The sequence below is a fragment of the Ostrinia furnacalis genome, unplaced genomic scaffold (genome assembly GCF_004193835.3).
Source record: "Ostrinia furnacalis isolate ACB-3 unplaced genomic scaffold, ASM419383v2 OfSCF1319, whole genome shotgun sequence".
Taxonomy (NCBI): domain Eukaryota; kingdom Metazoa; phylum Arthropoda; class Insecta; order Lepidoptera; family Crambidae; genus Ostrinia; species Ostrinia furnacalis.
Window position 1 is genome coordinate 324556 of NW_021131558.1, and position 20849 is coordinate 345404.

At 38.7% G+C, this 20849-nt stretch overlaps 2 protein-coding genes across 2 annotated transcripts; one reads left to right on the top strand and one right to left on the bottom strand.

Moving 5' to 3' along the window:
* The first annotated feature begins 418 nt into the window (after positions 1 to 418).
* LOC114352327 (uncharacterized) lies at positions 419 to 1353 on the top strand. Its single transcript, XM_028303917.1, has one exon. It carries the CDS (start codon positions 487 to 489, stop codon positions 1285 to 1287), a length of 801 nt encoding a protein of 266 aa, XP_028159718.1. The 5' UTR covers positions 419 to 486; the 3' UTR covers positions 1288 to 1353.
* A 12852-nt stretch (positions 1354 to 14205) lies between these two features.
* LOC114352332 (uncharacterized) lies at positions 14206 to 15910 on the bottom strand. The gene has a single exon (XM_028303923.1). The coding sequence runs from the start codon at positions 15506 to 15508 to the stop codon at positions 14462 to 14464; it is 1047 nt and encodes a 348-aa protein (XP_028159724.1). The 5' UTR covers positions 15509 to 15910; the 3' UTR covers positions 14206 to 14461.
* Positions 15911 to 20849: the final 4939 nt, after the last annotated feature.

Consider the following 20849-nt stretch of genomic DNA (forward strand, 5'->3'; position numbering starts at 1 on the left):
GTTTGGTAATCCGGGAGTTTTCGGGAACCTGCAGTTCTGGGTACTTTTTGGAAAGGCATTTTTTCAATTAAGGCTTCGTGCGGTTTATTAAAAGTAAAATTAGTTAATAAAAGTTTTATAAGTTTATTAGAATTTCATTACTTCGTCATTTCAATAATAAAATTCAAGGATTTGGTTGTGGCAATTAACGTGTTATTTGTAAAATTTTCCACACAAAACTGCAATTTCATAGGTCAAAGGCCTTCACAAAAAAGTTTAGTTCACAAAAATAGACATTCTGAATGTCTACAATAACTTGAGTAAAAAATTAAAATTTGTCACCTCCTTGCTAATTAAACCTCTTACATCCTTGACGGACAAATTTATAAAAAAATACACGTCAAAAGTCATCGACTGTCAAAATTATTGTTTACTCGGCGCAGTGATGTCGCCTTCTAAATTTCTGTGTCCATTATTTATCAATACAGTAAAAGAGAAAACATAAACATGGAACCTTTGGAAGACGAGAATTGCCAGGATGTCTTCGAAAATAACGATCAAATCTTCGAAAGCGATGAAGAAATGAAAGCATCTTTAAAGAACTTATGCTACGGAGACCTGTGCATGATCGGCAAAATATGGATCCAAGCGCTAAAAGTTGTTTTAGTTGGAGCCAAATTCAGCTTGATACCTGTAGTCCACGCTGCGAAACCCCCCGAACCGCCGAAAAAGCCCCCTAAAATGAAGTACAAAGATCTACCCATATACTCAAGCCCGCATTACGATTATAAGGACTACGTGGAAAGCAAGGATAAATGCCCTGATAGGAACGTGAAATTAGTACACAGAGCTTTATTACCTCATGTGAAGAGTTTGAGGCAGAAGTCTATTGAAGCTTACTGCAGTGCTTGCTGTTCTCTTCGCTGTACCTTTGGAGACATGAGGAATTCCATTAACGACTCAAAAAGGGAATTTAAGAAGACCATGAGAGATCCTTGCAACCTCCAAATGAGGCGGGGAGTGGTGGCAGCTGGGACTCTAGCTGGATATCTCTTAGGAGGTGGTGGTGGTATACCAAGACGAGCATTCTTCACAAGTTTGGGGGCGCTTGCTACAGGATCTCTTTGCTTCCCGAAGGAGACCGATGAGATATTCAGAAATGTCGCATACCACACCGCTAAAGTGGCATTAACGCTCTATAATGCGACTTGTCGCAAAGACTTCGCGTTGAGGGAGAGACTGCCATGTAAGGATGAGCTGCCTCCAGAGCCTAAGCCGAGGAAGCCCGTGTGTCCTCCGAAGAAATGAAGAGTTCAGGAACGAGTCAGTGATTGGCCTTGTAAACAATAGTAAGGAATAAAACAGTATATTTTAATAACTTCGGTGTTTTTCTTACGTCATTGCTCAAGTGAAAAAAAGTTATGCGATGGCCTGGCTGGTGTGTAACGAATTGCAACACTAGGTTCAGTTGCAAGTTCAAATCCTGTTCATCATCATCATAATTATCATCAGTTGATTTAGTCTCTTCCACAGGAGCGCGACTTTCTCTTTGCCAGAGGCAAATGGAGGATTTGGCCTACACTCCCCACGCTGGCCAGACGTGTTGGGGAGGCCTGATGTTCGCGTATTGTCCTTTAGTCGCCTCTTACCACATCTATGGGAAGAGTGGGGTCATGTTTCACTCTGCTGATACAGTCAGCGTCAAACATTTTATTTATTTATTTATTTATTTATTTATTATTCACTAGCTGACCCGGCGAACTTCGTACCGCCTTAGCGTAGAGATTTTCTTAATATTTTTTTCCGTAAGAACCATCCTTGGACTTCCACAAACATTTAAAAAAAAGAATTATCGAAATCGGTTCAGCCGTTCACACGTGATGCCGTGACAACGCGAAACGGGTTTCATTTTTATATATATAGATTATTGAGCAATTACATATTTGATCCAAATAGCGTCCTAAATCCTTTTTAGGTTTGTCTAGACACTATTGTTCTCTATACAAATAAAAACATGACATCCAAAGTGACCAAAAAGTTGACAATACTAGGGTTGTGTTCCCATTGTAACAAAGACGTGTTGCGAACTTTTTGGCAAATTTGGGTGTCACGAACTAATTGACGCTGACTCAAAATCAAAAATATTTATTCAGTTTAGGGCTGATTTTTCAATCCTCAGATATCTTAAAGCTGAAGAATAAACTTGTCAATTTGACATATTTCCCATACTGAAACTGTCAATGTGCCAAACTTATTCTACAGTTAAAAGTTATCCGACGATTGAAAAATCAGCCCTTAGACCACAAGTGGCACTTATGAACGTCAAAATATAGTAAAAAAGAAAAAAGAAAAGGTAGCCCTTATGGGGCCATGTCTCCTTATCTTTTGGGCCCTACCAGAGCATCGAGACAAACATATGGCAAGTGCTGAGAAGAAACGCCGAACTGTACGACAAAGCTACAGATTTGGTGTATGACTACGGAACCCCGATTTATCGGGGCATTGACTATTAATTACATAAACAGCTAAAACATGTCAATGTTGGAACAATTCATTCATTGTTATCGAGACTGGGTACCTATTTATCGGAATGTACGGTCCAAGGTACAAGCAGAGAGAAAGGTAGCGGGTTCGATTCCCAATCCCAAGTAACACGATCAGAGAATAATAATATCAAAACTGTACAAAAGCCTTTTCCAGAATGTGTCAAGTATTTTTCGGAAAACCGCATCAAAATCGGTTCAGCCAAACACGAGATAAACATACAAAACCTACTTTTGTTAAGTCAGTTGAAAAAGTAGCGAGTTCGACTCCCAGATAGAGAATGCTTTAATGCATTAAGTTCGCCTTATGTACAAATTTATTTTGGTATTAAAGTTTAAATAAATAAGAATAAGAATAAGAAAAACTTTATTTGACACAAAAAAGGAAAAAAATAAAAAACAGAACAAAGGGACTTAAAACTATACACGCATATTTTTGTGCCAAAAAGGCGCCCGCTCAGCATTAATCGAGCCACGCGTGCCCCGACGCTGGTTTTCAGCGTTTTAAATAAAATATAAATAGAGCCACTTGATCATTATTGCTAATTAACATTGACTATATTAGCAAATTCGATCCGAGACCTGTAAAAGCAAGCGCTTTTTACACACCTTTTTGATAAAGTAAATAAATAAATAATAGTAAATAAATAAAAGTAAAGTACTTATTTACAGTCTTAATACTATTACAACAAAAGCCTTAGGTTGTATTTTTAGGTATTTTTAACCTGGAAACAGAACTATTCCCACCTGTCGTTCCCACCAACTGCAAATCACGCTGCAACTCCTGTGTAGTCAAGATCCAGCTTGACCGCCAATAAAAACCCAACCAGTGAAGGCCAAGTTTGTCCCGGGGGTTAAACTGCCTCATCTGAGAACCGAACCCAATACCTCCTCTTTCCTCCTCTCTCTTGGACCAAACATCCCTCCCAGCTAGCTGCAGTTCTGCCGAAGGTATGGCCGTAAACATTACCATAGATCTACGAAAGCATAGAGTAGATAGAATATGGGATTTCTAACGTTTGTGTATTTAGATTTTTAAGTAATTCTAAGTACCAGATTCAATGGTTCCTTACGTGAAACCAAAAGTTTAAGTTATAAAACTACCTTCAAAATAGTCTGATAAGGTCTGGTTTCTTATGTATATAAGGTAAAGTTTTTTTATTTATTTAACTATATTAAGGAAGATCTTGGCATTGGCATTGCACCTCATGTAAAATGATGATCAGGGCGAAGGTGGAAGAACAGAGGAACTGGCTATTTTACCTCTAACTGTTTAGTACACTACAATACTGTTAATGCAGGACCGGTCTTTGTGGAAATCCTTGGGGGAGGCCTTTGTCCAGCAGTGGACGTCTTTCGGCTGAAACGAACGAACGAACGAATGCTGTTAAATGTTATGGCGACAGACTTAAGTAAGATGGTGGTAGCCACTTATTTTACTTTAGTACTTAAGTTAAAAGGAAAATATTTTAGATCATACGATCGCATAGTAAACAGGTACAAGCTGGCAGAATATAAATGCAGATTACTATAAAATTAATAAAGAAAATAAACTTAATTAGATATCCAAAGCATCCATAATATAATCTAAGGGATTTGTAAGTGTGGTTTAGCACTTAAAATATGTTTAATCTGGCCTCTTAAAGGATTATCATTAAATTTTGATCTGGCAATTTAATAAGCCTTCGGTTAAGTTATATTTAGACTATACTCATTAAAACAGTGATAAAATAAAACCTCGTTTCTTCGAAACACATAGAAGAAAGGGTGTGAAAATCTATATCTTTCGAAGCACAGGTCACTCACTCATCACGAAATCTCAGAAACTACAAGTGCTAGGAGTCTCAAATTTTGGAAGGGGGTTCCTTTTAGAACGTATGTGCTCACTAAGTCGGGATTTTGCAAAATTCAACCCCTAAGGGGGTAAAACGGGATCCACGCGTACGAAGTAGCGGGCGGAGTAAATAGATATCAAAGATTCCTAAGTACTTACGCCCGTATTCACAAACATTACTACGAGGTCTCACAGTGCGCGTGGACGCACAGGGTGACACATGAACCAGCCACAAAGCTCTATTAAACGCTGTGCGTTCGATTTGCGGCTTCACTTAAGCAAGCATCGTTTGTGAATACGGGCGTTAGTGAAGACAATATTTTCTTAAAAAATCCTGTCATTTCTATACTTTTCTAACTCACAGAACTCCATAACACAGTCCGATCATAAAAGCGACCAAAACCGTAGATACTCCGTCCATTTTAGTTGTTGGAACATAATAAAAAAAAACCGTTATCATTAGATTAAGACGTATGATACGCTGGGCCGCGTGACGTCACAGCTTTACACCGAAAACCTGTATAAAGCCGCCATTGTATATTCAAACTTATTATCAGAAGCATAGAATCGAAATGGAATCAACAGTTGAATAGTTTTTATAGACTACTGTTTTTACGACTGGCCAGTTTTATATTGTTGTCTTACTGCTTTTTTAATTTGCAACGACACTTTTTGAGGGTTCTAATTTTGAAATGTTAACACGCTTTTTTATTTATTGCGGCGACAAGTGGCCAGTGACATTCTAGGCTTCTGTTTTTTTATGTCAAAGGTCAAAAAGTTTGTACAGCCAGCGTCAAAGTTTGGATGTCACGAACATTTCATGCTGACTGTACCACAGACCATTTAATAGTACTGGTACAGGGTACCATTGTGACTCATGTACTTTATGGTTTTTTCTCAGTAACCGGTAACTGTGAGAATTTTCAAGTGTCGAACATTACTTTTGTAATGGAATTTATGAGAAATTCACGGTATTTTCAAAATGTGAGTAACTTTTTACCTTGAAGTACCGTCGTCCATACATATTTTATTCTCTACAAATTCACCATCATAATTTCAGCCACAGGACGTCCACTGCTGAACATAGGCCTCCCTTAATGACTTCCACATCACCCGGTTGGTAGCGGCCTGCATCCAGCGCCTTCCTGCTATATTTAAGAGGTCGTCGGTCCAAAAAACAAATTACTATCTATTATTCCAATTTGTAATTACAAATTGCTAATCTATTTACAATAATTAATAATGTATCAACAGGCGATAACTCGTATTTATAAAAGCTTTGGAAATAAATCTTAAAATAACCTTCAGATCTCACCTGTAGGTACAGGGATATAAAATTAATCATTTTCATTGAAAAATAGATTCTGTTGCTATTACATAAGACTATCTAAGGGAGAGTCCGCTAATTTGGACCAGTTTTTTTCAATCCCATTTTACACATAGTTTTCTTTTGTTTTTGCTAATGTCCATGGTATATAATAAAAGATACATTATTCAACTTACTATTTCATAAGTATTAATTAACATATTGTTGTATATTTAGCACAAATCAACAAAGTACGAGTTCATAGCTTCGGTCCAATTTAGCCAACCGGTTCGATAATTTGTACCACATGGTTACTAAATTGTATTTCATTAAATTTCAAGCCTTTAAAAAAAACTATAGCAAAATATTATACGATACATTCTTAACAAATTAGGAAACGAAGAGGAACAGTAGTTAATAGCATAGACAATCGATATTGTTTTTCACGTTATCACGATTTTGAGTACAAGTTTTGTAATTCCAATTATCGTAACGCACACTTGTACCTAATCTACTTTGCCAGTCTTTTGCTTTCATTTATTGTTAGTCAAACGTAACTACGCTATTATAACTTCAAAATATGATTTACTAAAAAAAATTCAAAATCCTTTGATAAAGTTCCATACAACTTGATGTGGTACAATTTAGCCGACTAGGTGATTGTGCTTTTAAAAAATCGGTAAAAAATATAGCTTATAAATACCGAAAAATGTTTCATTTAATTGTAATCTACACTAATTTACGCTTCTAAATAATATATTAGAAACACCCTGTGATTAAATTTAACAAAATTACAATCTAAACATGTATTGTCAAAAGTTACTTGAAAACAATGAAAAAATACTTTTCAAAATAAAACACACGTGTTTGTTGTCACGGCAAAAACCACATGGCCGATATTAATTGATTTTAGTTGTGTATCGCTGAGTGTTGCAATTACAGACATTCAATAAATACTTTACGAAATATGAGGGTGGTACAATTTACCCGGCGGTACAATATACCGAACTCTCCCCTATATGCCACAGTCATTTCTGTAAATTCATAAAACTGGAAAAGGTGCAAAGAAAAACAAGGATTAGGTCGACGGGTTCTCGAGTTTATGGACCTCGGTTAACGTAGTGTAGGATGTCCCTGCTCGATGAACTGACGTCCTCAAGTGAGTGAATGAAAAAAAGCTGCTTTGTTGTACTCTTGCTGTCTAAAAGATCTATCTATCGGTTATTTCCTTTAGACCAAAGCTGCGGGGTCAATTTTCAAGAATTTTGGTACAGAGGACCCTTCCTTAGTTAACTATACCTTGAGGATTAGCAAGTCTTAGTGCAAGCACGCTGCCAAAGATCTCGATTCAGAAATCGGACCTTAAAATGGCATGACAGATCATACCTATAAAAGTTTGATCAATAAGTAAGAAATAAATCGACAAAAATGCAAAAACCTGATTCCACAGTTTCCCCACAGCATACAGACATTAAAATCAAGAGATCTTCATCTTAAAAAAACAACACACACACGCCTCTTTTCGCAATTAATCACAGCAGTCTCTAAGCTGTTTTAAAAAAGTTTGCATCGATGCATTGACGAACCTCCTTTCAGCGACTGTCAAAGTGACAGCTGATTTATGGTCCGCCATTGTGGCAGCACTGGCGTTCGTTATGGCGCGAAACCCATTTGTACTGTTAATGACATTTGAACACAAAATGGCTGCCGCAAAAAGTTTCGAGATTTAAAAGTTAAAAGATAAGCTGGTGTTATTGTTGATGATTAATACTTTGAGGTCGTCGCTCTCTGACCTGGCATATAATTAAGGTCTTAAATTTTCTTACTATGCTGTTTTGTATGCTTTTTGTTCAATGAATGGATACATCGATGACTTTTGTGTTTCGGAGTGAGCGAGCATCAAAGGCGGCAGCGTAAGATTCATTAAACGTACAAAAGGACAAAAAGCTTGTTTATTACGTTTATTCTTAATTTTGACATAATGATTATTGCGTTTCCCCTGTGTTTGACACGTGAAAAGTGTGGAATGTTTGATAAATAATGTTTTGTATAACAATTAGTCATAACATCTGCTCTACTTCATTCGGACTTATACATCATCATCATCATCATCATTCCACTGCTGAAAATATCACCCCAATGACTTCCACATCGCCCGGTTGGTAGCGGCCTGCACCCAGCGCCTTCCTGCTACCTTTATCAGGTCCCTCCACTCCACTCCAGAACCTTGTTGCCCGATCGGCCGTCAGTAGTAAAATAATTCACGATTTTATGTTAGTAAAAAAATACAGAGGCTTCGACATAGCTCGACTAACTATACATTTTTAAACATAATAAATAACATTTTCTTCAAGAACCAGATTGTTAAACCTTCTTCGAACATAAAAGACGCATTACCAAAAAGCAAAATGCCCATTGAATTTTTGAAGCAATAAAAATCATTTTTTATGCCAAAAATTCGCCCTTAAGCTTTTGCAGGCGTTTCTCGAATTCGATATAATTTTTTTAACACTTTCATGCTACTATATCACCTATACAGTCGACTGCAGATCAGGCTATATATTGTCATTGCAAATTCAGCCTTACTGCAAATAAATAAGGTCTATGTTTTGCTCGACGCGCAGTCGTACAAAGTTGGGTATTGTCGGACATGGGGCGGGACGCGTCAAGAGGCTGGCGTTTTTATAACAGCCTGTAAGGCCGGGGCTTGATGGGAGCGGAGCGGGTAAGGCTGCAATAGCCGAACTGTCAAGGTGACAGACTGGCCGACTCGAGATCCGAGCAACGCGGGTTCGAACCCTGCTGCCGCTAGACTATTGCTAGAGTTTGCAAGTCGGGGATAAAAGCAGTATTAACCACAGAGTCGACTCGTAGGAGCATGAGTAAATTCGTCACACGTCATAACTACTCGCAATATCTTGGGATATTTTTTTTATTAATTTAACAACTTTATTGCACAAAAAAGATACAAAATAATAATTTGTGGACTTCATTTTCCGCAAGTCGAACTTATTCGCATCTATGACGAATTTACTAAGCAAAAGTGTGACGAATTATTTAGTGACCAATTGGCAAGCCCCAGCCTTACCTCGCCGACCGGCGCGATCCAACCTTACCTTTCGCTCTTTCAGACTTAACGCAACTCCAAGGGACTATAATTAAATATATTTATGTCAATGCTGGTAAATCAGCTTTGTGAATAATATACGAATAATATACGCACCTTTCAAATGTGTCCTGGACCCTCATTTAATTAAAATAAAGTTGAAAATCGCGCAAAAAATGGCCAGACCGTCCATTCATAATGAAGGATTTAATTTTCGTATCAAAAATTATGTGATGCCAAAATTAAATATTGTGCAGACACATGCATCTTATGTCGGCGGAATAAGAGCGATTTTGCAATGAAAATGTATACTCTGAAGTCTGTACTCGATGGAGCAGTGGTTGTGGACGAAAGGTCACCAGTTTGATAATTGGTAGGTTTAATTTTTTAAATGCCATGTTGGTTGTGAAATTGCTTGTTGAAAATGGGATTAGGTTGTGTTTAAAAACAACTTTTTTGTGGTTGTCTGGGAGAGATCGCTTCTAGCTACAAGCCTGTCTAATATTATACAGTACCTAGGTATTTGTTGAACTTTTATGTGGCTAACTAGCGGCCGCCCGCGACTTCGTACGCGTGGATCCCGTTTTACCCCCTTAGGGGTGGAGTTTCGTAAAATCCTTTCTTAGCGGATGCCTACGTCATAACATCTACCTGCATGCCTTTCAGCCCGATCCGTCCAGTGGTTTGGACAGTGTGTTGATAGATCACTATGCCAGTCAGTCAGTCAGTCCGTCACCTTTGAGTTATGTATATTTAGATAGATAGTTAGTTTGTTCATAGCTGGGGCATTCATAATTTTGATATTGTTTATTAGATTTAAAAAATTCTACTATGTAACACTTTGTTTTTAACTTAATATAATATTTAAGTAACGTGGGTATGTGGCCTCTCACTATAGGCCTTATATAGAAGCTCAAAGTTGCACAGCGTGCTATGGACAGGGCTATGCTCGGTGCACGATCGAATCAGAAATGAGGAGATCCGTAAACGAACTAAAGTGGCTGACATAGCCCGACGGATTAGCAAGCTGAAGTGGCAATGGGCAGGGCACATAGTACGCAGAACTGACGCCCGATGGGGCAGCAAGGTTCTGGAATGGAGGCCGAGTACCGGAAAACGCAGCGTGGGACGTCCACCCACAAGGTGGGCTGACGACATCATAAAGGTAGCAGGAAAGCGCCGGACGCAGGCCGCTACCAACCGGGTAACATGGAAAGCATTGGGGGAGGCCTATGTTCAGCAGTGGACGTCCTATGGCTGAGATGATGATGATGATGAGCTATGTAAGTAACATAATTAAAGTAAGTACAAAATACTAGCACTGTATTTGAATACATTCATAACTTTAGCAAGGCATTCATTTGTATCATCTTTTTTACCACACTGCCTTGATTTCTAATTCTCTGTTACTACGTCTAGTTAAATAACATAAAACAATACGGCAAAGGCGTGTACAGCAATCAATCAATACTCGAAGTATTTCAAGTCGTTCACAGCCTAAAGAGAACAGACAGGTCATTTAAAAATGTATTATCTCAAACTAAATTTTAAATAAACAACTTGAAAAATCGATCTGCCTAAGGCGGGACTTGAACCCACGGCCTTCCGCTTGCCGGGCGACTGCTCTTCCAACTGAGCTACTTAGACACGGATACTGGGTTCGAGTCCCTCCTTAGGCAGTTCGATATTTTCAAGTAGTTTGTTTAAAAAAAATCAGACAGGTCATTTCATTTAAAAAAGCTGTTTCTAACAACAATGTACCTACTCCACATGGCACGGTTGGCAGCGGCCTGCATCCAGCTCCTTCTTGCTACCTTTCTCAGGTCGCGATGTGGAGGTCATTGGGGGAGGCCTATGTTCAGCAGTGGACGTCATGTGGCCGAAATTATGATGATCATGATGAATGTACTTACTTTTTAATAAGGGAAACCTGTTATTAGCTATACTATCAGTCTAAGAGTAGGCGTACACCGTTGATTTTTCGTCGGCCGATAGTTTGGTCGGGCAGTTGATCAGTATGGGCATGTATGGGAGTGCGCATACTACGCCGATTCGATTTGGCCGATTCTTCATACAATTTAAAATCGGGCACAACTATCGGCCAACTAAAAATCAACGGTGTGCGCCTACTCTAAATCGTATAAAAATAACGTATAAATAAAAATAATTCAGCATCATCATTTTAGCCACAGGACGTCCACTGCTGAACATAGGCGTCCCCCAATGATTTCCACATCGGTAGCGACCTGCATCCAGAGCCTTCCTGTTACCCATTGGTCGTCGGTCCACGCTGTGTTTTCCGGTACGTTGCCTCCACTCCAGAACCTTGCTGCCCCATCAGCCGTCAGTTCTACGTACTATTATGTGACTTTCCCATTGCCACTTCAGCTTGCTATCGGGTTATGTCATTGAATGAATACGGGACTATTCCCACCTCTCGTTCCCACCGCTGCAACTCCTGTGTAGCCAGGATCTACAGCTTGACCGCCAATAAAAACCCAACCAGTGAAGGTCAAGTCATTAGCAGATAATTTTGTGCCCCACTTCAAGAGAGGAATTTTCTAGAGGCAAAAAAAGGTATTTTCGAATGGTCTGGCGTAACTCCGTTTACTGTGCCCGTACTTAATTATTACTAACTCAATTATAACGAACCCTTAACTCGAGCAGGGACGCTCAACCTAACTTTCATTAACAATTAACGTAATTATATTTTATTTTGGCTGTAATTCGATTTCGCACCGATAAAATCGGTATAGGTTTAGCACTTAGCTCAGTGAGTGCCCGAGGCATTGTATAAGTTTGAGTGTCAAGTGAAAAGCAAGTCCACCAAGAGCAATGGGTAGTAAAATCTATTTCTTATTTGGGATAACAGATGGCGCTGTGCTCCTTTAGCTCGCGCTAACATTTGTTTTTTTTCTGGCTTTATATACCTCATGGAAATGTATGCCCACCCAGTTTCAAGTATTAGCTTAGCTTGAATCTCAATAAATGATGCTATTGCCTGTGAAATAGCTTTCATTTTCCCATGGCATACCTCGCTATCGTAGGGTTGTACGTACAGGCATGGGAGCGGCACAGGACTATAGGAGGGTGTTTTTGTAAGGTCAAACGTCAGGGAGACTTCAGATTAAACCGCCTCTGTGGTCTAGTGGTAAGACCACCTGCTTCAAACGCAGAGGTCCCAGGTAGGGATGTTCCGATACCACCTAAGTATCGATACCTACTCATTTCGATAATACTCAAATCTTTTTTCGATACTACTTAAATAAGTACTCCTAAAGTATCGATACTTTTATTTTTTTTTATTTTATTTATTTATTTGGAATAACAACAGCCGACACATATAATAGACTTAAATCAAATATTTTTCTTAAACTAATTAGGCCAAAAAGGTTATCCACAGCATTAACGAATTTTGCTTAAACTATCAAGTTAATAACAGTAAAGAAATTTAAATAGAAATTTATATAGACACCTGACCACAATCCTATACTGCCCCATGATAATATGTTTGGCAAGATCAAGTGTTGTATTAAATGATCCAGTCCACACACACATTGATAAATATTGGTATGTAAAAATATATATACGTCGCAAAACAAAGAAATCTGGGGGCACGGCAGTGCCCCCGCCAAGTCGAGCGCGAAGCAAACACTGCCGTACCATCCTTTACTGGAACCATTTCGCCGCATTTTCAGGCCCCTATTTGAGAACCACTGGATAAGACCAGAACGCAGAAATTTTCGTCATCTAGTAAGCTATAATCACAGACTTAAAATCCAAAATTTCAGGTCTGTAGGTCATTTAGTTCCGAAGTTAAGCGAAATCAAAGTTTCGCATTTATGACACTCACGTACGTCCAAAAATATTTAGGTGAGTGCCTAATAATACTTTCTGTTTTCCTTGTGAAATCGCTAAAACACCGTTCCTGCAATCTCTTAAACCGAGTCCTGAGCACACAAAACTCATCATAGTCCCTGGGATTCCCAAATCGTTTCCATTTTTGGTGTATTTTATTTTTCTGCTTAATGACTTTTATTAGTGTTTTATTGTACCAAATAGGATAGTGTGACCTACTAACTGTGTATTTGGAGAGAGGTATAAAACGAGTACAGCAATCTTGCAGTATATTATAAAAGTTGTCCACTGCTTCATCCACTGTATCGCATGATAGGACTTCCATCCAATTAATGTCGGCCAAGTATTTATTAGCAGAGTCATAATCACCCCTGTAAAAATTATAACGGGTATTTATATTTTCCTTAAAATGCTGACAGTTTAGATCAAATATGTTGATATTTAATGCTGGATGATAGTTATCTTCCTTTAAAAGCGGTTGAATTGAGCGCGTAACATCCAATGGCAGGTTGCTGAAGCAAAGATCGAGCAATCTACCTTTGGAGTTTAACACGTTATTATATTGTCTGTAGCCATGGAAGTGAAGGTGATCTATAAAATTCGCGGCACAGTTCTGTAGGTCACTACTACCTTGTTTTAATATTGTATATTTATCTAGGTCCCATTTCACACACGGTAAATTAAAGTCTCCCACCAACAAATAATTAGCATTAGGGAATTTATCTAATTGCTTAGAAATGTTATTAATAACATTGTCTAAACGTAACGAGAACCCGGATTGATCGGGCGGTGTATATACCACTATCAAAAAAAGGTCTACCTGGGATGACAGTTCAGATGCGGGCACTCGTACGCACAGAGATTCAGCGGTATCACTAGTCCATTCATTCACAACAGTTACTCCCAGATACCTACGAACGCCAATCATAACCCCGCCCCCGCCCGACTTGTTGCATAAGCTAAGGTCTCTGTCACAACGGAAGATGTCATAGCGGGTGTCACACAGCTCACTATCCAATATATCATTTTGCAACCACGTCTCAGTGAGTATGATTATATCATAGTTCATACACAACAAGCTATTATAAAGTTCTAAACACTTAGTCCGCAACCCTCGAACGTTTTGATAATAGATTGACAGCTTCTTACCTACTACAGCCATTTTCGGAGTGAATATGTTTCAACTTTATTACGCCATACTGCTTGACGTGAGTGTTGCGATTGTTTATAAGTGTTATCAACATGGTGTACTGGAGCTTTCTTAGTGGTTATGACGTTATGTAGTGTAAAACATAGAATTAACAGGTAATTATTTGTTAATTGGGTCATAAACAAACGAAGGGAGACTGAATCATCAAGAAGCGACGTTATATTAAAATAGTATAGTGGTAACGTGAATAGTAAATAGAAATGTACATAAAATATCCTATTTATACATAATATATTATAGAAGCGACGCTGCTTACTATCTTTACATACGTATATTATTATTATAATCTTAATAATTAAATAATAGAAAATGTGTGTGTAAATCATGAATTCATTTACATTTACCATATTATTATTGTAATAAACACTGTATCGCAACATTACTTTTACATAAACGAGAGTAGAAATACATTCCAACTTATACACCCTCAACAAATAGATAACAGTAAAGTACAACTTGAATTGATTTTTAATTTTAACTTTAACTGAAGTAGTTTTGTATAAAACAATTACGTCTATAACAAACTGAAACCTAAAAAACTGAACATTTAATGATGTTTTACTTCTTTTAAAAACAACAACATTAAAACAGTAATTATGAATACATAAAATGTACTGAAGCTTGATTATTTTAATGTGTTTAAAAAATCAATAGATTTCACTAGTATAGCACCAGCTTCATCACTCTTGCGCAGATAGATCTGACCGTACTTTACCCAACAGTAGGTATAACCTTTGTCTTTAGCTAACCGTCTGGCCGCAGCATACAATTGTTTACATTCCGGTGACAGGTGTTCAGAGACGTATATTTGGTGACATACATCCTTTATACCAATGTGGTTGGTGTTCAACTTTTTGTCGCTATGCTCCTTATTATAGCGGTGCGCGGCCGAGATCAGACTATCACGAAGGCGTGGAGATGTCAAAGTGACCACAATATTTCGTGGCCGTTTTGATGTTGTATCCATTTTTGCAACTCGGCGGCACGCATGTATGTCGGAGTCCGAGATAGGTAGTTCTATGGCTTCACATAAGGATTTGACCATTGATACAACGTTTTCGTTTCGGTTCTCGGGAACAGCCTGGAGCTCGACGTTGCGGTCACGTGACAATTTCTCCATTACAGAGACACGGTTCCGGATTTTGTGTAATTCGTCCTTAAGCACCGTTTGCTCGCTCTGTAATGATTTAATTACGGTGTCCTTCTGAGCGATGGTGGATTTTAAACTTTTCACCTCCTCCATAATGAAGTCCGTTGTTTTGGTGAACTCTTCTTTCAGTTCGTTGACCATCTTGCCCATTTCTGCGGTAATTAAGCCTTTGACTTCTTTTATTAAAATACTACGTGAGTTCTTCATTGCGTCCGAGGTCGGTGCTAATTTTTGGTCTAAAAGTTCGCTAATGCTTTCGATTGTCAAGACGTTTCCTGCAGTCGGGGAGCGCTTACTAATGGAGGGCGAGAGGATACCCGGCGATTCATTCCCACGTCTCCTACGGGATACATTCGTGCAGGAAGGGCATCTCAATGCAGACAATTGTTCGGAGCCAAGATCACTCACTTTTTTTCCCGCACCCAAATTCAAGCACTCCAAACAGTAGTAGGACTCACAGGCATTGCACTTCAATGAGTCTTTGCCCACATCCAGTTTTCCCTTGCACCCCGCGCAGAACATCGTAACACCTCTCAGTGACAGGACTGTTGATATAAATAGTGAGCGCCTTCTGCGCTTGTGCGATCTATGGCGATACGACGTGCGGGACACGCTGAGTCACAAGACGCGTACTGCGCAGGCGATTATGACCCGAACGCGCTGTACCCAACCGTGAAAGTGTCTTGCGCTTGATGATACGTTGCGTGACGAGTTCCGATAGCAATGGCGGCGAAATACTGCTTGAGCACGAAAGTTTTTTACTTTTATTTAAGTTTATCACTTTTTTAAAGATGTGTTCATAGTCACAATCCATGCACTGAATCACTATCACCACCGTAGTAAAGGTGTCAATGTGAAACACTTCCGTAAACCGATTATTTAAATAAATTATCTATCAGACGAACGAAATGCGTTGTTTATGTTTAAGCGCCAAAGACTAAAAAGATATCGATACTTTTTGGAACTTTTATTTAGTTTTATTATTTTGAGGGTGCTATCAATGAACGTTGAAGGACAATAGTTTAAACAAAATTGAGAAGAAAACAACTATTTATTTATCGGTTTATGCCATGATAACATTGGAATAAACCGATGAATTCGATGATTACAATTAATAAAATTACTTGTAAATAGTGACTTAACACTTTCACAATGGCGGAATGGCGAGATGATTTGCGGGCGGGTGCGGGTGTCTCCTTCTCTCGCTTTCGGCTCGGGCTCTAGTAACTCGGTAACCGATTAAAGCTGATTAGCTGTATGATGCGTTCTCGGTTTTTTTATTGTTTTCGGTTGTTTTGCTGATTCGATTCGATACCAAGTATTTTTGTTTCGATACCGATTATGTATCGCAAAATTGATTCGATACAATAAATACTTGGTATCGAATCAAAAGTATCGAGTACCTACTCGTATTTATTAGTATCGGAATATCCCTAGTCCCAGGTTCGATTCCCAGTGGGGGCAGATTTTTCTGTTCGGTTTGGTTGCTGGTAGGGCTTGTTCTAAGTCCGCCTGGCCAGCTACCACCATCTTACCTAAGTCTGTCGCCATAACAACAATGTTAACAGCATTGTTGTGTTCCGGCAGTTAGAGGTAAGATAGACAGTTCCTCCGTGGTTGAGGATTCCGGGTGAAGCTCGCTTCCAACTTCGGCCTGATCGTCACTTACCATCAGGTGAGATACAGGGCAAGAGCTTCCTCGTTGTGGATAAAAATAAAAATATGCTCCGTCACGTCATAAATGTCAATGTCACCCCTCCCGTGCCGCTCTCATACTTCAGACATTAACTGAGAAGCGCTAGACCTGTACTAATTAGTGCCAAAAACTTATGACTGTTGAGGCAGAAAAGTTAGCAGACTGTGGGTGAACCGACGATCTGGTGAAGGTCGCGGGAAGCACCTGGATGCGGGCAGCGCAGGACCGGTTTTTGTGGAAATCCTTGGGGGAGGCCTTTGTCCAGCAGTGGACGTCATTAGGTTGAAATGAAGAAATGTCAAAAAAGATGTGCTAGAAGCAGGCCTTGACGAGGCGAAGAAGATCGGAAGATCGGCAAAACCTGGAGCGAGATCAAGCGAGAAGCTCAAGACCGAACGAGATGGAGGACTGTTGTGGACGCCCTCTGCCCCATCTAGGGGACATAGGACCATAAGTCAAGTAAGTCAAGAAGCAGGCCTTAGACCCGATTCGACCAAACTTTTATCCGAGAATAACTCCTGGTATAATTAGCACATTGACAGTTTCAGTAGGGGAAATATGACAAAACTGACGACTTATTCTGAGATTAATATTTACTCTTGTTTGGTCGAGCTCACCCTAAAGTATTTATTTTGACAAGGATACAAAAATAGTGGTATTTGACATCACCAATCAATTTATTGACTCACTTTTGATGATCTGTCAAAATTGGACTCTCCCACAGATTTGATACAAGCCGATGACGTCACTGTTTTACCAACTTTACTAATTAACTTTTTACCAAACTATAATCTCAAGAAACAAGAAATGAAGGATACAGTTGATTAAAACTAGATTAGGTATGTAGGTATAATCTTAGAAAATGTTTGCTTTGAAATGATTGCAAAAAAATGTAGACCAAGTGGAAATCCTTGGGGGAGGCCTTAGTCCAGCAGTGGACGACATTTGGCTGAAACAAACAAACGAAACGTAGACTGAGTACATTAAATTAGTTTGGGGTAATATTAGCATGAGAATTTTAACAATTAAACAGAAAAATAATATCAAAGGTATGAAATGTTTTTCATTCCTGACCAACTGAAATAGCGTCCGATCAATAAAAGAGTTATTATAAAGTTTTAAACGGTGGTACTCAGATTTATGTGGAAAAATCAATAACTAATAACTACCTATAAAACAATGAATATTTCCTAGAATATAATAGAACTAGTCTTTTTCTTATACCGTTTATTTAAAAATGCAATCTCTGCAATGCAATTCCCAAACTGGGGACAAACATCAACTTTATAATCATCAAAATCAAAATCAAAATCAAAAGTATTTATTCAGTTTAGACCACAGGTGGCACTTATGACCACAGGTGGCATCTTCGTCATCATCATCATCTCAGCCATAAGACGTCCACCGCTGAACATAGGCTAAAGCTTTCCATGTCGCCCGGTTGGTAGCCCGACGAATTAGCAAGCTGAAGTGGCAATGGGCAGGGCACATAGTACGCAGAACTGACGGCCGATGGGGCAGCAAGGTTCTGGAGTGGAGGCCACGTACCGGAAAACGCAGTGTGGGACGTCCACCCACAAGGTGGACCGACGACATCATAAAGGTAGCAGGAAGGCGCTGGACGCAGGCCGCTACCAACTTTATATGATTCTAAATTTTCTATGCTCCATGCAAAAATCAACGAAAGAACCTCTTGATTTCAGAGTCCTTCTCTCTTAGCACTGGAGTTAACCTCATCATCATCAGGTCATTCAGTCTCCACTGCAGGAGCACGACCCTCTAATTTACCAGACAAATGGAGGATTTGTCCTACACTCCCCACGCTGGCCAGACGGGTTGGGGAGGCCTGATGTTCGCATATTTGTCCCTTAGTCGCCTCTTACGACATCCACGAGAAGAGAGAGGTAGTTTTATTCTACTCTGCTAGAACCACAAGGCTATGAGTTAGAAGGGTTATTGCAGATCAAGAGCTAAGCTAAGTTAGTATACCTATGTCTGCATTCATCATCATCATCATCATCTCAGCCACAGGACGTCCACGGCTGAACATAGGCCTCCACCAATGATTTCCATAATGGCCGGTTGGTAGCGGCCTGCATCCAGCGCCTTTGTGCCTTTTTCTTTCTACCTTTAGGACGTCGTCAACCCACATTCATCATCATCATCTCAAGCATAGGACGTCCATTGCTGAACATAGGCCTCCCCAATGCTTTCCATGCTGCCCGGTTGGTAGTTATTTAACCACATTAAAACTAGTTAATAAAAAATGTTCTCAATCCATGACGGCAATATTTTCTTCTATTGTAAGTTACCAGCATATCAGACTGTGCATTTTTGTTGCAATATAGTTCCTATTACCAACACTTAAGAAACTACAGTGTAACTTGAATTGCTAGCGTTCTGTATGCCCCAGTTTTATTACAAAAGGTTGACTACTAGATACGTTATTATTCTTTAATGACTCAAAGAATAAGTTATGACTTCGATGCATCGTTGTTTTGATTTAAAGATGCTCCCGGTTTTAAACCGAACGGGACTATCCCCACCTCTCGTTACCACCGCTGCAACTCTTGTGTAGCCAGAATCTACAGCTTGACCGCCACAATAAAAACCCATTTTCCATCCTGATGACGCCCCTGGGGCGTAGTGTGAGTTCTGTACCCCCAGTGAAAAGGGATCTAACTCGACTTAGATCAAAATTGACTTTATAACATAATGTGAATCTCTGAAAAATTTGCTATTTTTGTATCTAATCGGTATGTTTCTACGACGTATAGAAAAGAAAATAATTTTGTGCCAAATGATACAAGTAAGGCTTTGTGAACCAATTTTGAGTTTTCTTTCGTGTATATTGATACATGTCTACTTTTAACAAAGTGTACCGGAGGCTTCTTTCAATTTTTTATTGTGTCAAGAGGTACGACTCGTGTTACTACTTTTTACACGATTGAAGTTGTTCAGATTGAATTTGTGATTAACAATATAAGATGACTCATATTAATATACACAAAAAAAACTATGTATTGTTGGTTGGTGAAAAAGAATGTAACTTAATTTATAGCACAAAAAGTAAAAGACAAATGATTATTTATTTTGTGTATAATGATTCAATTAGACTAATACCATTAACCACAAAAGTTTCGTACATGTGTAAAATGTTATCAGTTACTTAGATCATAATTAGTTGATGTGAAACCATTGTTGTTTCTGGTCTTTATTACCCAATTGCTTCAACTAATACTTACTTTAAAATAGGAGATAATGTATGTGATTTAGGCCGATATCATTCATGGTATATGGTGTAATAATTAATAAAATAGTAGTTTCAGATCAGAATAAACATTTAAGGAGTAAATAATTAGAATCCACTCTAAAATTCTAGCCTTATTCCTTTACAATCGCCACTTATATCACTTTACACATAATTATTAGGATACTTAGATCGCTATTATGTTAGTTAGATCAGTTTACACATTTTTTTTCTCATCACAAAATTGGTGTATATTGATATAAGTAGAAATTTTTGGACGATTTACCCTAAATAACCTGAAATAATGATTCCTCATAGTGTAATTACTAATGTTTGTTTTACAACTTTTTCTAAAATTAAAGAAACAAAAAAATATCAACAGAAATGGCGTAAAATGTATCACTTTACACTTGTTAGCGGGTGGTCAATTCGGTGTGGTGTAAAATGATTTATGTCCCATTACATCACTTTACACGAATGTAAAGTTGCCGTGCATGGCGATATAACTGGGTTTTTATTTAATTACGAAAAAACTACATGCTATATTTCCCAAACTGGCACACTGCCTAATTATATCTAACATTACCTTTCACCTAAAAAATATTTCACCAAGTTATCTATAATAGCGACGAAGCAGGATTTTTTTTAACTTCAAATGCGATTTCCCAAAAATCACCATTTTCGACTTAACTCCGTTTTCACTGGGGGTACAGAGTTTACGTCAAACGTCTCCGATGTAAAATGCGTAAAAAGTGACTTATGACGGATTGTACAGCGCCCCTAGCGGAAACTTTAAAGAACTAAAATCTTCATTTATTTTTTTAACGCGCTTGCTAGTGACGACATTTGATCCTCTGGTCAGAGCTTGCCCGTAGTGGATTAAAAAAATCATCATCATCTCAGCCATAGGACGTCCA

Excerpts from the sequence above, each read along its gene's own strand:
- LOC114352327 (XM_028303917.1), top strand. The coding sequence starts at position 487 with ATGGAACCTTTGGAAGACGAGAATTGCCAGGATGTCTTCGAAAATAAC.
- LOC114352332 (XM_028303923.1), bottom strand. The coding sequence starts at position 15,508 with ATGTTCTGCGCGGGGTGCAAGGGAAAACTGGATGTGGGCAAAGACTCA.